General features: G+C 42.0%; 1 protein-coding gene across 2 annotated transcripts in view; it reads right to left on the reverse strand.

Moving 5' to 3' along the window:
• Window positions 1-18,550, reverse strand: part of COL27A1 (collagen type XXVII alpha 1 chain) — a 592,361-nt gene that overhangs the window by 48,153 nt on the left and 525,658 nt on the right. For both annotated transcript variants that reach the window (XM_089692938.1, XM_089692937.1), the window contains exons 49-53: window positions 8,393-8,500; window positions 6,215-6,268; window positions 5,829-5,891; window positions 4,629-4,682; window positions 723-758 (exon numbers count right to left, since the gene is read on the reverse strand). In XM_089692938.1, coding sequence (XP_089549064.1) covers window positions 723-758; window positions 4,629-4,682; window positions 5,829-5,891; window positions 6,215-6,268; window positions 8,393-8,500 — 315 coding nt within the window. The remainder of the gene's footprint in view (window positions 1-722; window positions 759-4,628; window positions 4,683-5,828; window positions 5,892-6,214; window positions 6,269-8,392; window positions 8,501-18,550) is intronic.

The raw sequence follows: 18,550 nt of genomic DNA on the forward strand, positions 1-18,550 counted from the left end.
TTGGAGATTTAGTCAGGATCAATGGTGTCATCATTGCTGAGAAATACAGATACTTATCCATCATGCCATCAGGGAGGCAAGTGACTGGCCCCAAATTTATTCTGCAACAGGACAACAACCCTAGACATACAGCCATTGTCATTAAGAACTATTTTCAGTATAAAGAACAACAAGGAGTCCTGAAAGTGATGGTTTGGCCCCACAGAGCCCTCACCTCAATATCATGGAGTCTGTCTGGAATTACATGAAGAGACAGAAGGAATTTGCACAGACTACATCCACAGAAGATCTGTGGTTAGTTCTCCAAGATGTTTGGAACAACCTACCTGCTGAGTTAAAAAAACTGACTGCAAGTTTACCTAGAAGAATTGAAGTTGTTTTGAAGGCAAAGTGTGGTCACACCAAATTTTGACTTGATTTGGATTTTTCTTCTGTTCCTTTAGTTTTAATTTTGTTAATTGATAAAAATAAACTATGAACACTTTTTTTTCTAATAGCATTATTCATTTACAGCATTTTTTTATAGCTGTCTAAGACTTTTGCACAGTACTGTACATTCTGGCTCTTCATATATACAAATTATTTGGCAAATAAACCAGTAAACACAGAAGTGTGAATTTAAATGTTTGCCTGGAGTTTTGATTGAGCAGAACAAAATTATATAGCTCCCATAGCAAAGCTGAACAAAATGGTGTCAGGCAGCATTTTCAAGGTTTGCCTACCATATCGCCTTGTGTTCCCCTGTCTCCGATTGGCCCCTGCAAGAAGACAATATGAAGAATGAGCGGATTGTGTTGGGGTAGAATGCAATGTGTGACAGATTCAGGTGTTATAGTCATTAGCGCACAGTCTGCTGTGCTTGTCTGCCAGTTTTGGTGATAATGTGCTGGGGGATTCCTCACACTGACAAATGGAACAGAAAGGTTTATACTTCATGCACAGGGAGTTCACACTACCAACAATTTAAGAGGAAACCAGATTGTCAAGTTCCATTTTATAGGCTTTTCTTTTAAGTCCGGGTAGGTGTATTCCAGCTGGAAGCAGACTGCACTCATCAGATTGAAAAAAAAGATTACGCAAAACACATAAAATAACAGAAGCCAGTTTTATAGTACAAGCTGGATATTTTTACATTTCCACATTTTGTAGACATACAGTACTGTTGCTCAGTTTCTTATCTCCATCTACCCATACTTATTACACAAGGCACATGCAACAGTGGAGGGTCAAGGCAGAAAAAGTACTACACTTGCCAACGTCTTTCAGCAGCCGCTTATTATCTGGCTATTATTATATTATTATTATTATACAGTATTTATAAAGCGCCAATAGTTCGCTCAGCGCTGTACATTACAAAGGGGGACAGAACATGTGACAGAACAATAACAATACAATGCAAAACATGAGGGGATCGAGGGCCCTGCTCTTTCAAGCTTACAATCTAGGAGGGAGGGGATGGTGGCACAGGAGGAGAAAGTTGTGTGGGATGGAGTGGTAGGAAGAGTGGAGGAGGTCGGCAAGTTAGCAGGGGGTGGGGTAGGCTTCCCTGAAGAGGTGGGTTTTCAGGGTGCGCCTAAAGGAGAGGAGAGTAGGTGATAATCTGATGGGTTGGGGCAGGGAGTTCCAGAGGATGGGTGACACCCTGGAGAAGTCCTGGAGGCGGGCATGGGAGGGATTATTCTCATTCTCCAGCTTCACTGCTCATGGAGATGCTGACCTGAGACAAGTATACATCTAGTGAATCTGCAACTCCCAAACAGCAAACTTCATGCAAGTAAGTAACGTGCTGAGCAGTGAAGGATGCTAGGCTTAAAATGTACTGGTTGACCCAATCATGGATCAGGCCCTGCTCTGCCCAATTAGTCCATTGATATCCAGAGAGCTCCAAACTTCTTGTTTAGAAGAAAATAACATAGAACCCTTTCTGAAAAGGGTTATGAAATCCTAACCATTGCTGTCAGTCCTTCCTTTTGGACTACAAAATTCTTCCCATTGCCCTTCTCCAACCTACATACATACATTAAATTTATTCCAATAGCAATGCCTTGACTACCAAATCCAATATAAAGCAATGCCTTGACTACCAAAAGCCTGCCCACACAGTGTGTGTAGAGAAAGGGCTCTTGGTAGATGTAGTTCTGGAAGAAAGCCTATGTCAGCAGGTTATCAGCTCCCAGGAGCTGCTCCTGCAAGAATTTTACAAGAACAGTGATGACATCACAGAAACAAGGTAAAAAAAACAAAATAATGCTTGGGCATGATCAGGAGGTGGAGAGAGAGGGGTTTGGTGTCCAAATTGGGTATTACCTGGATATACATTTAACCACCTCCCGTCCGGCCCTTGTATATAAATGGCCGGACGGTGGCATTGCAGGGTCGGGTCGCCGTTTATAAACATATGTGGTCACGTTTTATTTGGAGTGATTAGTGCACATATGTTACATCAGTTATTATTTTATATCAATCAAGGATAATGCACTATTGAGTTTTTTCTTGTTTTGAGGTATTCGTCTTCTTTGGAGCCATTCGGAGGGCTCTACGGAAGGATTTATGAATTTTTCCTTTTGGACGTAAATTTTTGAGTGACTTTATTTTTTATGGACACTTGTTGATAATTTTTGAAAAGATTGGCACTTTATGGACTTTCACTTATTATTTGAACAATTTTTGGAGGATTTATATGTATAGCACTTAACCACTCCTCGACCGGCTGTTGTATATAAAACGGCCGGACGGTGGCATTTCAGTGTCGGGTGGCCGTTTATAAACGGCCTCCCCGCCCCTGCTTGTGCGCATTCCCTGGGAGCGTGCAGCACAGCGATCCAGTGCCCGCTGCGTCCTCCGGTCACAGTGGAACACCGATCGTCGGGCGGGACCTCTGTGCGAGTCCCTATCATGTGATCACTGATTGGCCAATCAGTGATCACATGCAGAGTAGTAAGCAAGATGTCACTTCTGACATCATTGCTTACTACGTGTTAAATCTGAATGATCACAGAGGTCACATGGTACAAGGCTATTCACAACAGCCTTGTACCATGTGACAAGCTGTGACCAATCACAGCTCACACAGTAGTTCTCAATGACTGCAAGAATGCAGCCAGAGAGAAGGAGAAATTATTGCTTTTACAGCCTTTATGGGTGTAAAAGCAATCAGTGTACTACCCCCACAAGTAGTACAGTGTCACCATGGTGACACTGTACTGCTAGGGAGACAGTATGTAAAAAAACCCAAAACAAATAATATAAAAAAATTAAATAAAAATTAAAAAAATGATGTTTAAAAATAATAATTTTTGGTTATAAACTAATTTGGGTTATTTTTTTTTTACTAAAAATATAACGGAATAAATTTTGGCCAAGATTTATGATGAAATATTATTTATTTGCAAAATTTTATTAGAAATTTTTTTTATTAGAAAAACACCTTTTTTTCAAAATTTTTGGACTTTTTCATTTAGCAAAAAAAATAATTGTCATACAAAGTGTGATAGCACTGAAAGCTGAAAATCGGCCTGGACAGGAAGGGGGTAAAAGTGTCCAGACTTGAAGTGGTTAAAATGAGAAATGCACATTAAAATGGTTGTAAAGGCTGATGGTCTTTATCTTCATCCATTCTATGCAATAAGGTACAAAAATCTTCTGTGTGCTGCCCCCCCCCCCCCCACAGCAATCCTAATACTTACTTTAGCCCCCTTTCGATCCAGAGATGTGCACAGGACCCTTGCCTGGCCTGGGTCTCTCTCTCATCGATTGAGACACAGGAGAGGGAGCCATTTTCTCCCAATGCTGTCAATCTCAGCCAGTGGGGGGTGGGCCTGAGCTACGATCTGTGTGTCTTAAAGATACACATGCAGGACTCAGGAGCAAGCACACACGAGTACCCCCAGAGCAAGCAGCATCAGGGCAGAAGGGCCAGGAGCACTGGTGGGAGACCCAAGAAGAACCACCATAGCACACAGCAGAGAAGTATAACGTGTGTGTTATTTAAAAAAAAACAAAACAAGCCTTTAATATCACTTTAAAACTAAAATAATATCACTTTAAAACCCCCTTTTCCTGACTGAAAGTAGCAGAACCTATCCCTCTCCAGATGTATACTTACCTTGATTGAACAACAGCGGTGTCCAGAAGATACATGTACTTTGTTTTAAATTATATTTTGTCCCTCAACCCCGCCTGCACACTGCTTTACACCCTTACACATTTCCAACAAAGTTTTGCATAAAAACAGGGATTCTTTGTGTTTATTGCAGTACATGTTCAAGCTGGCCAATTACATACAGTTTATACTTAACTTCTATGTAAGCAGCTTTGTGTAAGTCAATCCGCACTGGAGCTTTCACAGCTCTGCAGACTTTCTTCCTGCACTGAGCAGCCACCTGCCAAGCACCAATGCTGCCATGTGGGAGGAATGGGAGTGAGTGACGTTCCCTATTCCCATCACTTCATTCCGGGTCAGTGACAGGTACAAGATGAAAGGGAAGATGACTAAAAAGCCAATTCCAGGTCTTAAATTAAAGCTTACACTTTAGAACTTGAAAGTGGTAAAGTGGGCAAAGAACAGCTTCGCTTAAAATTTTGGTTAATAAATAATAATAAAAAAAATTAACAAAAAGGAAACTTACTGGGTTTCCTGTGGGTCCTACAATTCCCATTGGTCCTATGACTCCCTCATTACCCTTAGGTAGAGAGAAACAAAATATGAATTAGTACACCATTAAACAGAACTATAAAATGACCACTACTTCTCAGTACATTTGATTTGTAAACTCGAAGAATGCTGTTAAATACCTATCTTATGTTAATATCTGCAACTTCTGTGAATTTGTAAGAGATACAATCACATTTAAGTACCAGCATAAGACTAGATTACTCTAGAAAAAACTAGTGCAGCCTGGCTAGTGCAGACAAACACAGACTCGCTGTTGGTTGTTTGCTAACATGCCATGTGCGTACAATAACACAGAGCTGCCAATTGGCTGCTAAGAGTAAATTCCACAGCAGCAATCAATACTTGGTACTTCTTTAAAAGTGTGAGTCTACAATATTTTTACCTAGATTTACATGTTAAAAAAGATCTTTTTGATGTAAATCATCTAACTAGTATAGGTTAGGCAACAAGCACACTAAGCATTTAGCCTGTTTGTTTCCAATCCTGGCATTTTTTTCGCCCTAGAGGCACAGGCGCAGCTCCCTAGAACAGGCTGAAATATACTACAGTGAGTGGTACACATGTTTAGGTCCCTATGAATTCAGAGAAGCAAGCCTGGAACACAGAATACTTGCGTTCTGGGCATACGTCCCTGCACGCAGTGGGAGTACCAATCAGTAGTGTCCTGCCTAAGTGTAGTTCAGTCTGTCATAGACTTTGACAGGCTGCAGGCAATGGGGATGGATGCTGCAACTATGCCTCCCAGGTGCATGAAACCGTCAAGATTGGACACAAATGGGCTAAGCAGCCACTGTGTATGAAGCCTAAATGTTTTATAAACCTTGCTCTTATATATAATGTGTAAATATATACATACACTGTGGTTAGCCAGGTAGCCGTATTTGCTCATTACATACACAGGCTCTGCTCCTATTTTTTGGCACTACAGAGTGGTTGCATTTTACCATTACTTTTCATAATTCAAGCATAGAGGTTGACTGACTGAAGAAAAACTACTATCTACTTATGAAAATGTCCTCTGTGTGTTTATTTTTCTAGGGCAGCTTGAAATTTAGAATGAAAACCGTGCCATCAGCAATTAAGCAGATTTTATAAATCCTTAATTGTGACTTTGGTGCCAGAACGGCTGATCTTATTATTGGAAATGACTCACCATTAGGCCCAGAGGTCCTTTCGGTCCCTGAATGCCCTTATATCCAATGTCACCCGGAGGTCCCTGTAGGGATTATAAAAGTACAAATTAGTTGGTTAGGGTACCGGATTCTTGGCCCACAGTGCCCACAGACTCCTCTATTGCGTACTTGTACATGAATATCTAGTCCAAACCCACAATTACCAGCAGGCAAGAACTGCCACCCACCCGACCAACCACAAAGTTCTGCCATTTGCAAGCTTGCTTGTTTGTGTCATCAGAAAAAGTCTAACATTGTCGATAAAACACAGTTATGTTGGGGGTGCCTAGGGCCAAAATTGTTCTATAAGCAGCACATGAAGATGGCCATTTCTACAGCTTAAAGAAAGAGATCACAGTATGAGTACCTTTGGTCCAAACAGGCCAGCTATGCCAGGGAATCCAGTCTCTCCAGGGTCCCCCTAAAAAGCACAATTAGTACAGAATATAGGTGAGCTTAAAAAAATTAACATAATAAATGGAGACAAAAAAACCACATAAGGCAAACTCTCTAGAAGCTCAAAGCCTGTTTCTGTAGTTTAATCTTGTAAGCACTTGAGCAGATTATGCATTACACTGAAAACAATGACTGTGTTTGTCATGGAACATAAGAGCATCATTCAAAAAGCAGTGTGGTTTTAGGTCAGAAAATGTCCTGTTATCTGGTTAACTGTAGCACACATTTAATTTCAATTGGCTAAGTGAACAAGGAGACCGAAAACAACAGTTTGATTGAACCTGGCTGTTTTGTTATCACACAGTGGGCACAATCCTCTGTGTAATCACAATAAAATTTATTACGTTTATGAACAGAATTGATTGTTTGCAAAAACTAACCTAAAAATTGAAAAACAAAAAAAACCTAACCTGTAAAGCTCGTCTTCATTTCACAGCGGTTTCCTGAAGTGTTTTTATCACAAAATGTCCTCAGCCTACTGGGTTGAATGACACCCAGCAGTAATCCAGAGGGCTGAGGGCAGACCACCCTCCGGCAGATCAAGCTACATAGTTTATAAGGTTGAAAAAAAAAAAAAAAAAAGACACAGGTCCACCCAGTTCAACATATATGTGTATGTGATTTTTATTTTCTAACAATTCCCATATCCCTGTATATTCTTTTTCTTGAGGAAGGAGTTCCACATTTTTAATGCTCCAACAGTAAAGAACCCTTTCCGCAATCTAAGGTTAAAGTGTTACCTGGCTTGACTCATTGCTCCAACGCTGTCCCAGATGTAGCACACTTAATTTCCAGATCTCACAGGAGACACAGGCAGCAGTGGGTGCCATAGGCTGCTGTTCCTGTCACTCAAACTCCTGTGAGGAGTGAGGGGACATGGCTTATCAGTGTCCACACAGGTGCCCCCCTCAGCACATGGCTTGCTGAGTGGGCACCAGCAAGAAAAGAAGGACCGGACAGTGCCAGCAGAATTCAGGAGAGGAGGTAAGGAACACAGAGCAGGTAAGTAGTAAAACATTTTTTTTTTATTTTAACTAAAAAATGTTCCTTTACAATCACTTTAAAGGCCAAGATTACCTTTCAAAAAAGTGCAGATATTTTTTCAAGGAAAACACACACACACACACACACACTTGAAGAGCTGGAGGAAGTGTCTATGGACAATGGTAATCACCACACTCATGTTCCCTTGAGTCTATTGTGGTGGCAGATGGAACTTGTAGTTCATTCATTCAAGAATCTCTTTCAATTGTCATAGCTATGCAGGGTCCTGCTCACACAGCCATGCCATTCTTTCTTAAATTGACAGCAACTACAAGGGAGAACATGCACACTCTGTAATGGATGTGAGGGTGTTCTGGGGGAGTGCCTGCTTAGCAACATACATGCTACCCCTTACAGGGGTGTAACATGCAACATTTTACAATAAGTGGCGTTAGCCTTTAAACCTCCTTTATTCTAACCTCAATTTGTGGCTGCATGTCCTCTTAGTTGCTTGAGGGCCTTATAATAAACAGCTTAGCACAGTTACTGAAGTCACCTTTGATACATTTGTACACTGTAATTATGTAGGTCCTCAAGCACCTCTTTTTCAGAGTAAATAACTGTAGTGTAATTGATCCTCATAGTGGAGCTCCTTGACCCCTTTATTCATTTTGTTGCCCTTTGCTAAGCTCTTCCCAATTCAATAACATCTTTGTTGAAGACTGGTGACCAAAACTGAACCGCATATTCAAAATAAGGCTGAGCCAGGGTTTTGTAAAGGGGTAAAATTGTTGATTTATCCACTTCAGCTCCGGATGGTTTTACCCCCTTCATGTCCAGGTCATTTTTTGCTATTTAGCACTGCGCTACTTTAACTGGAAATTGCACGGTCATGCAATGCTGTACTCAAATGAAATTTATATCCTTTTTTTCACACAAATAGAGCATTCTTTTTGTGGCATCTGATTACCACAGTATATTTTTTAGCATATAAATGAAAAAAGTTGGTGTCTGAACACAAACTCTCATCATTACAATGGCATGAACCCATTTGTAACTGATTTTTTTTTACCAAAACTGGAGTGACCCTGTAAGTAATTCTCACCGGCTGGCCTTTCATTCCTGGCTCTCCTTTGGCTCCTGGAAGTCCCATGCCGCCTTCATTGCCACGGTTTCCAGGTACCCCGACTTCTCCAGGTAGTCCCCTTTCTCCCTAGAAAACATCAATAAATAGTTATATATGGAATGTGTTATTTCAGTTTAGTGTTGATTATGTTGAGATTAGGATAATTTTAGCAGGTGGAAAAATCCTTGTTCCTTTGCTGAATTTTCCAAAATTCACGCCATTGGTGCCCATCGACCTTTGTCAAAGAAGCCAGGTAATAAATTGGTGACTAAATAGTTCCTGCATGCAGTCAGATGCAGCCACTGTTTGGTTATTTTGACAGCTGCATGTGTCAGCTGTCAGAATACAATAGCCCACAATAGAAATTCATCTATCTGCACTCTTTAGGCTGAATAAAAGAAATCTATGTGTGCATGGCCAGCTTCAGAGTAACTTGTATTTTTTTAATATGTATCTACATTCAAATGCAGAAATAATAACTCAGTCTTGCCTGGTATATAATGATCAGATCAGTTCAAAGAACAGGGCTGTTCTCTACCCTGGTCATTATATAGTGCCATGCCAGTTTACTGTATATAAAGCTGGAGTAAAGCAGATGTCTTCAGGTAGATAAAACAGAATCAAACCTAGAGCACAACATGACAACACATTTAAAGCACTACAAAAAGCTCTGATACTGCACAACAAACTTTCAATACATTGAATTCAGCTAAATGAAAAAAAATGAAATTCGGATAGGTTGTTATGGGTTGCTACAAATTGCCTCAATGAATGAATGTGTGCTCTGCTGTGCTTGCAAACAACCACCAATGTTTGTGATGGTTTATCAAAATTAGATCACTGTGACATACAGACCTGAACAATATATGAAGATTTGCAGCAGGTCATACTACAATAAAAAAACACAGGTCCAATCCACACATTGGTATGCAGAAGCTGTAACATCCCTTTGAACCTTAAGCAAGAGACCGTCACATTGCAGGCACCCTGGTAAGAACATACATGGATGTCAACACTGGTTATATGTCACAAGCCTAATGGGAACTGCAAGAGAAAACTCATTACCTGACTAGTGTGAAGGACGTGACAGTTAAATATAAACCAATATAGTGGCTTGTCACATAACGGCAGGAAAAGGCTGGTTACCAGATGGGAAGACCGGGTCTCTCCACTATCCTGGAGTGACCCAACTTGGCGTCATGTCTGTCTCTAAGCTATCAGTAGATGATACACTGAACTGCCTATAGGCTGGGACACAATGTATGTACTGCTCTTATATACTATATTAATTATTTTTAGACATATTTCTTATATACTTAAAGTGGAATTCCAGCATATACCTAACTAGCTTTAAAACTGTCCCCTCCTAAAACTATATACATCTTTCTTAAACAGGTTAGTTAGCAGTTACTTATTTCAGGCCACTCTGGTCTGGTCACGTCATCTCCCCTGTTGTCAGCCAGCGGCGGCTGCAGGGTGGAGGAGAGAGAGTTCCGAAGATGACCAGGAAAGCTTGGAACAATGATGTCAATGGAACAATGAACAACTTAAAGCTCCGTACACACGATGAGAAAATCTGTCGAATGATCATCCATTTTATTTTTGCTAGTCTCCATATAGAAAATGAAGAGGTTACTAAAATTACAAAAATTCTCGTACAACAGAATAAAAATTTGGAAGTGATGTTACATAGTTAGTCTGAAAAAAAGACAAATGTCCATCCAGTTCAACCATTAAAAAGAAAAAAAAAAGTTATAATCCTACACCCACAGTTAATTCAGAGGAAGGCAAAAAAACCCCTCAAAGCATTATTCAGTTTGCACCTGCAGGGGAAAAAAATCCTTCCTGATCCCACGAGAGGCAATCGGATATTCCCTGGATCAACTTTACCTATAAATGTTAGTATCCAGTTATATTCTGTGTATCCAAGAAAGAATCCAGGCCTTTTTTAAAGCAATCTACTGAGCTGGCCAGAACCAACCCTGAGGGAGTCTATTCCACATTTTCACAGCTCTTACTGTGAAGAAACCTTTCCGTGCTTGGAGATTAAATTTCTTTTCCTCTAGACGTAAAGAGTGCCCCCTTTTCCTCTGTGATTACCTCAGGATGAATAACTGTACACCGAGTTCACTATATGAACCACTGATTTATTTATACATGTTGATCATATCCCCCTTAATTTCCTCTTCTCAAGAGAGAATAAATTCAGTTCTTCTAATCTTTCCTCATAACCGATCTCCTCCATGCCTCTTATCAGTTTGGTTGCCCTTCTCTGTACATTCTACAGTTCCACAATGTTGTTTTTGTGAATTGGTGCTGTCAGCAAGCGCGGCGGTGCACGGATCTGTGAATGCGCAGAACGCCAATGCGCCCTAATCCGCTGGCGCTAGGACCTGGGCATGCGTACTCATGTTCGCAGGCGCGCGCCTGGCACCAATGACGGCGCAGGGCGCCCTATTTAAACCAGCTCTGCACAGACACTAGTTGCCGTATGGTCTACTTATCCTGTTCCTGTGTATCTGCTGATTGACTTGTTGCCGACCCTTCCAGATGAGGCATTACTAATGATTTGTATCGGGGTAAAATGATATCTCTCTCTCTGGAGTCTATACCTCTTTTAATACAAGAGAGGATTTTGCTCGCTTTAGAAACGTCAGCTTGGCATTGCATGCCATTATTAAGCTTGTGATCTACCAGAACCCCCAGATCCTTCTCCACCATTGATTCCCCCAGTTGTACCCCCCCTAGTATGTATGGTGCATGAATATTCTTAGCCCCCAAGTGCAGAACCTTACATTTATCAACATTAAACCTCATTTGCCACAGAGTTATTTATTATTATTACAGGTACTTATATAGCGCTGTCAATTTACGCAGCACTTTACATATATATTGTACATTCACATCAGTCCCTAACCCTCAAGGGGCATACAATCTAAGGTCCCTAACTCACATTCCTACATACACATATTAGGACCAATTTAGACAGGAGCCAATTCACCTACCAGCATGTCTTTGGAGTGTAGGAGGAAACGCGCGCAGGCACAGGGAGCACGTGCAAACTCCAGGCCGGTGGTGCTGTGGCTGGGATTTGAACCAACGACCCTAGTACTGCCAGGCAGAAGGGCTAACCATTTAGCCACTGTGCTGCACAGCTTGGTGTCATCAGCAAAGACTGAAATTATATTTTTAATCCCACACCCTATATCGTTTATAAATATAAAATGTTCTTTTATATTGACATTCATAATAAGCTCTGCATGGTTTGAGATTACCAGGTCCAGCAGAGCATCATTTCTTGTTGGGGCCCTCTATGAATTGTACCATAAAATTATCCTGCAGTACCATTACTCCAGTCACTTTCCAGGTAGTTAAAATCCCCCATTATTATCACTGTCCCAGCCCTTGGAGCCCATTTGATCTGTGCAAGGAGCTGAGTTTCCACCTCCTCATTAACACTGGAAGGCTTATAACAAACTCCAATGCTTACCTTTGTAGTAAGCGCCCCCATGTGCAGTTCCACCCATAATGCTTCAGCCTCATCACACTCTCCATCAACTAGGTCCTCTTTCACACTCGCTCTGAGATCACTTCTCACAGACACCACCACCTTTCCTATTTACCCTGTGTCTCTCCGAAAGAGAACATAGCCAGGAATATTAATGGCCCAGTCATATGAAGAATGAAGGCAAGATTCAGCAATACCAATTAAATCATAGTTCTGTTCATGCACCAAAGCTTCCAACTCACTTATTTTGCTTGGCAGACTTCTGGCATTTGTGATCAAACACTTTAATCCACTGATTTCTTGTGCACAAGTATTTTGCATATTTTTTATTTTCATACAAAATGGTACCAATTCCACTGGTTTTTTGCAACATGGGAACCTTCTTATCATCTGCCACAGCCCTCCCCCCATCTTTCCTCATTCCACCCACCAATAAGTACTGACCCCTGTCTGATCTCTCTACCCCGTTATAATCGAATTATCCCTCCCCCTCGATCCTAGTTTAAATACTCCTCCAGCCTTCCCATAAACCTCTCCCGTAGCACAGCAGACCTCCTTCCATTTAGGTGCAGACCATCTCTAGCATATAGGTTGCACCCCAATGAAAAGTCAGCCCAGTGCTCTAGAAACCCAAATCCTTCCCTCTTACACCAGGTCTTTAGCCATGCATTGAGTTCTCTAATCTTCCCGTGTTGTTCCTGAGTTGCACATGGCACAAGGCACAGGTAATATTTCAGAGAATATCACCTTGTCGGTCCTTCCCTTCAACTTGCAGCCTAGTTCTTTAAATTGATTCTTAAGGAGCCTCCACCTTCCATGTATTCTGTCATTGGTTCCAACATGGACCAAGACAGCTGGGTCATGCTCAGCCCCACCCAGTAATTTATCAACCCGGTCCATCACATGCCGAACCCTGGCACCAGGGAGACAGCAAACCATTTGTTTGAGGCGATCCTGGCAACAAATTATTCTATCAGTCCTTCTGATTATAGAATCCCCTACTACTGCCTGCTGTCTAAGCCTTCCTGCACTACCCTCACCACCACTCCCAGATGGTCTGCTCTCCTGGCTGTTATGGATAGCAGTGACATCTAGGGCTGCCACCCCTGAGCTTGCCCTTCCACATCTTCACCCAACTTGGCAAATCTGTTTGGGTGCACAAAGCTTCCTTTTCTGTGAGCCCCTACCACTCCCTCTCTTACAGTAACCCATCTTCCTACCTGATAATCCTAATTAGCCCCTCCGCCCTCCACATCAATCCCATTAGCTACCTGCTCTGAAAGCAGAAGACCCCTTTCAAGGTTGTTGATTCTGCCCAGTGTTGCAATTTCCTCCTCCAGATCTCTAACGTGAGTTTCCAGAAGGGCAACCTGCTCACATCTGTCGTAGCTGTATCCATCCTGGAGCTGTTGCTCCACTGCTGCATACATGTAGCACACTGTGCACTGCACAGAACCTTCCACCCTGCTAACACACATTATCCCAGTTACAATATTAATAGGAAATATCAGTTGTCACTTACAGGTTAGTAGACTCCTGTTATAATCTCCTGTTTCCAACTCCATTTTTTTAACTCCACTTATCAAATGTCCACTTAGTTAAAGGTCCAGCAAGCAAAATACAGGCAAGCTCAAGAACGAGCAAGCTCAGAGTGAGCTCTACAGCAAGTTACATAGTACCTGTATCACCTGTGACCAATTAGCCCCTCCCCTTAATTAGCAGACTGAAGGAAGGCAAGGAAAGGAAGAAAAAAAATGCTATTTAAAAAGTAACAGAAAAAGTGATTTAAAAAAGTAAAAGCTTTTAGCAAGACCCAAAGAAGAAAATAAAACAAACTACAATCACCAACAATCACCAGCAGTCAAAAGTAAAACTTTTTCACTCGCCACTCAAATTTCCCACTCTTTTTAGCTATCAGCCAGCAAAAAATGCCAGATGTAATGTATTGTATTTTCAGATGAAAACTGTAGGGATTAAACAAAACTCATATGTGCTGGTATCATGCGAGAAAACTTTTCATGCTTGTCCCTTTGAATAATTTTGGCCGAAAGCCATGTACTAACAAACAATCACATTATCATATGATCGCTTTGAAAGCAGTATTTTTCATCCGATTTTGTGTACTAGTTTTTGGGCTTCAATGGCCCATCCGTTGTCGGCAATCCCTCCTCTACCATGAAGCCAGACTGTCTGACAAAGGGACCGGACTGGAGGGGCCTGAAAATAGGCAAGTTTATACATCTTTTCTTACACAGTTTAGTTATCATAGATGTTAAAAGAAGGGAGGGGCAGTTTTAGAGCTGAACAGTTGTAAGCTGGAATTCCACTTTAACAGCACATTGAAGCAGGCGCTTGAGGACAGAAACATGGGTCCCTTTGAAATTGATCAATTTTGTGAGCAATATGCTTGAATGTGCTCTTGCAATAGTCTATAGTTCCAACATGCTGGCTTGCTGTCAATGGGCTTCTATGATAAAATAAATACTCTTGGACTTATAAACTTGATGTGTTTCTCTTGTTTCCCCTTCTCCGTCCACTGTTCACCCAAAGTACCTTAAAGCAATTCCTCGTGTTTGAAAGCTGCCTAACCAGAGTCACTGTATTCTGCAATATAGATCAAGTGCTTCCCACCTATAGACTTAAAAGCAATAAAAAGTCGACAGAGGTGATAACCCTTCCCCACTTTATTAGAAAAAGAGTTTTATCTTGAACGGCACTTTAAAGCTTTGAAATCAGCAGTTTATTGGCCTATTAGATCTATTCATGTATGGGCACCATTTTAAAACTGAAGAATTCTCTAAATTTATCTGTCAGCTCCAGAGCTGCGCACAGGTACGTGGTGGCATTTTTTTCAGATACAGTAATGTGTTTGTAAAGTTTGCACCCTGATTCATGGTACAGCTACTACACCTTTCCTTTCTCCTTGGCTGAAGAGGTTTTAAAACTTTGTTACAAATGTTTTTTTTTTCTGTTTCTAACAGACACTTGACTTTTCTCGTTTGTGTTGACTGTAGCTCCCACAAATGGGCAGCTGCTGTCATTACAATCAATAACTAGAGACTGCACTGACATTCAGTTGTAATGTCTTGAATGTCAATTATGTTTATGATAACACATACCCAGCTTAGCTGAGCTGAGTTAATGCTGATTGGAAAGCTTTACCTGTGACCCAGAAGGGGATGTGTTGGACCTCTACAGAGAAAACACTGCTTCCAGCAACAAGGGTCCTTATTTGCAGTACAAACAAAGGGCAACTACCCCAACCCATACCTGACCTTTGGAGCAAGAAGCATATGGAAGGGCGATGCATGTCAAAAAACAAAAAATCCCAGCTCACTTAGCAGCCAGCCTGCAACAAACCGAATTACCCCAACAGTTCATGTTAAAACAAGGAGTTTAGTTTGCACACATTTGCAAATAAATGCGTAAACTGCAGATGCCACGTCAAAACACCCAGAGTCGTCAAAGATGGAGCACACATACTGTATAATAATGAATATATTAAGGGCAGGTATGCCTAGAGGGGAGCCCACCCCTCCTTCAGTGCCGTTTCACATATATGCGGATTGGATGTGGTTTTAACCGCACCCAATCCGCATGACGTGAAATAACATTGCTTCCTATGGTGCCTGTTCACATACAGTGGAGCAAAAAAGTATTTAGTCAGCCACCAATTGTGCAAGTTCTCCCACTTAAAAAGATGAGAGAGGCCTGTAATTGGCATCATAGGTAGACCTCAACTATGAGAGACAAAATGAGAAAAAAAATCCAGACAATCACATTGGCTGATTTGGAAAGAATTTATTTACAAATTATGGTGGAAAAGAAGTATTTGGTCACCTACAAACAAGCAAGATTTCTGGCTCTCACGAACCTGTACCTTCTTCCTTAAGAGGCTCCTCTATCCTGCACTCATTACCTGTATCAATGGCACCTGTTTGAACTTGTTATCAGTATAAAAGACACCTGTCCACAACCTCAAACAGTCACACTCCAAACTCCACTATGGTGAAGACCAAAGAGCAGTCGAAGGACACCAGAAACAAAATTGTAGACCTGCACCAGGCTGGGAAGACTGAATCTGCAATAGGCAAGCAGCTTGGTGTGAACAAATCAACTATGGGAGCAATAATTAGAAAATGGAAGACATACAAGACCACTGATAATCTCCCTCGATCTGGGGCTCCACGCAAGATCTCACCCCGTGGGGTCAAAATGATCACAAGAACGGTGAGCAAAAATCTCAGGACCACACGGGGGGACCTAGTGAATGACCTGCAGAGAGCTGGGACCAACGTAACAAAGGCTACCATCAGTAACACATTACGCTGCCAGGGACTCAGATCCTGCAGTGCCAGTGTCCCCCTGCTTAAGCCAGTACATTTCCGGGCCTGACTAAAGTTTGCTAGAGAGCATTTGGATGATCCAGAAGAGGATTGGGAGAATGTCATATGGTCAGATGCAACCAAAATAGAACTGTTTGGTAGAAACACAACTCGTCGTGTTTGGAGGAGAGAGAATGATGAGTTGCATCCAAAGACCATACCTACTGTGAAGTATGGGGGTGGCAACATCATGCTTTGGGGCTGTTTCTCCGCAAAGGGACCAAGACGACTGATCCATGTACAGGACAGAATGAATGGGGCCATGTATTGTGAGATTTTGAGTGCAAATCTCCTTCCATCAGCAAGGGCATTGAAGATGAAACGTGGCTGGGTCTTCCAACATGACAATGATCCCAAACATACCGCCCGGGCAACGAAGGAGTGGCTTCGTAAGAAGCATTTCAAGGTCCTGGAGTGGCCTAGCCAGTCTCCAGATCTCAACCCCATAGAAAACCTTTCGAGGGAGTTGAAAGTCCGTGTTGCCCAGCGACAGCCCCATCACTGCTCTAGAGGAGATCTGCATGGAGGAATGGGCCAACATACCAGCAACAGTGTGTGCCAACCTTGTGAAGACTTACAGGAAACGTTTGACCTCTGTCATTGCCAACAAAGGATATATAACAAAGTATTGAGATGAACTTTTGATATTGACCAAATACTTATTTGCCACCATAATTTGCAAATAAATTCTTTCCAAATCAGCCAATGTGATTGTCTGGATTTTTTTTTCTCATTTTGTCTCTCATAGTTGAGGTCTACCTATGCTGCCAATTACAGGCCTCTCTCATCTTTTTAAGTGGGAGAACTTGCACAATCGGTGGCTGACTAAATATTTTTTTGCCCCACTATATGTCTGGTGCAATGCGGATTCAGTGCGGTTTGGAAAAGAGTCATGTACGATTTCTGAACCATCACTTCAGGTTCAGGTGTGGATTCCAGGCTAATGACATATATGGGAACTGTTTCTAAATAGCAGATATGTGAACAGGATAAAATCCTGACCTAATCCTGTCCTGAACCTGATGTACACCAAACATGAACTGGTGAACAACTACTGTGTCAATTAGCTGTGAAACCTGAGCTTCAATCCGCACCCCACATGTGTGAATCAGTTCTCAAGGTACAGGGTGTCGCAAATGTGCGCAACAGAGACTGACGCAGTCTGCCATTTGGTAAAGCGTAGCCATGTTATTCCCTCATTCTCCTTCCCCCTTCCTTCCTGAGAGGCACAGTGACAGATGTGTGTGTGTGTACTGTTTATGGGTCACTGGCTGGCCAAGGCCTCATTAGATAGGTGCCGAGCTGTCTGTGAAAGCTGTATCCTTTCTCACCTAGGAAGAGATAGGACCAGCTTTCCCAAAAGAGCTGGAGTTTCACTGGCCAAAGAACCTGTGTAATTTCACGCCTTGTGAATAGATAACGGAGCCTTCCTAGGAGTTCAAGGCATTCCCAAGAAGCCCACACCTGATAACATTTTTAAGAAATCAATTTTTCCCCTATGTCTCATATCTTGGAATATGAGAGACCGACATAAAAGCTGGACATCTCATCGGATGGACAATGAGCAGGCGAACAGTTTGATGGGTCACTCGAAGCCAGTGGATGACGGGATTGCTCTCCGGCACCGCCATCTTGAACGCTGGCTGCTGTCGGCTTTGTGAGGTGAAAGCTTCGTTGTCTTGACACAGATTGGGGCCTGCCAGCCTGCCAACCCGGGGAATCGAACCTACCAGGGTTTCAGAGCCACAGTATTACTTTGACCAAGAGTGAGGAATCCATCCATCCAAGCTGTTCATCTGGCACCCAGGGGACCTCTGAGCCTTGCTGTATACCACTCCATCTTAATTGGATGATCCATACCTTGGAGGGATGTCCTGATGCATACCCAGTGTAATCCATCTCAGGGAATGATTATTCACATGCGCATTTTAATGCGCGGTCGGTGAGTGTGCATTTCTGCTATATTCTTTGCCAGTCAAGTATATTACAGCAGAGGGAGCCTTTCCTGGTGTTGCATATTTAGATTTACTATATGAACTTTCAGCGATTCATTTTATGCTGCTTCTGGGATTAATCATATGAACCTTCATGCATTTGACTTAATATATTGTTAGCGCTGCACTGTGATCTTATATATAGTCCTTAGAAACAAGCGGTGCATATTTCACGCACGCACGCACGCACACACACACACACACACCTCCTTTTCCTACTTTCTATTCTGTCTTTGCTTGCAATTATGCC

The sequence above is a fragment of the Staurois parvus genome, unplaced genomic scaffold (genome assembly GCF_062004578.1).
Source record: "Staurois parvus isolate SC_StPar_1 unplaced genomic scaffold, SC_StPar_1.0 ptg000608l, whole genome shotgun sequence".
NCBI classification, from domain to species: domain Eukaryota; kingdom Metazoa; phylum Chordata; class Amphibia; order Anura; family Ranidae; genus Staurois; species Staurois parvus.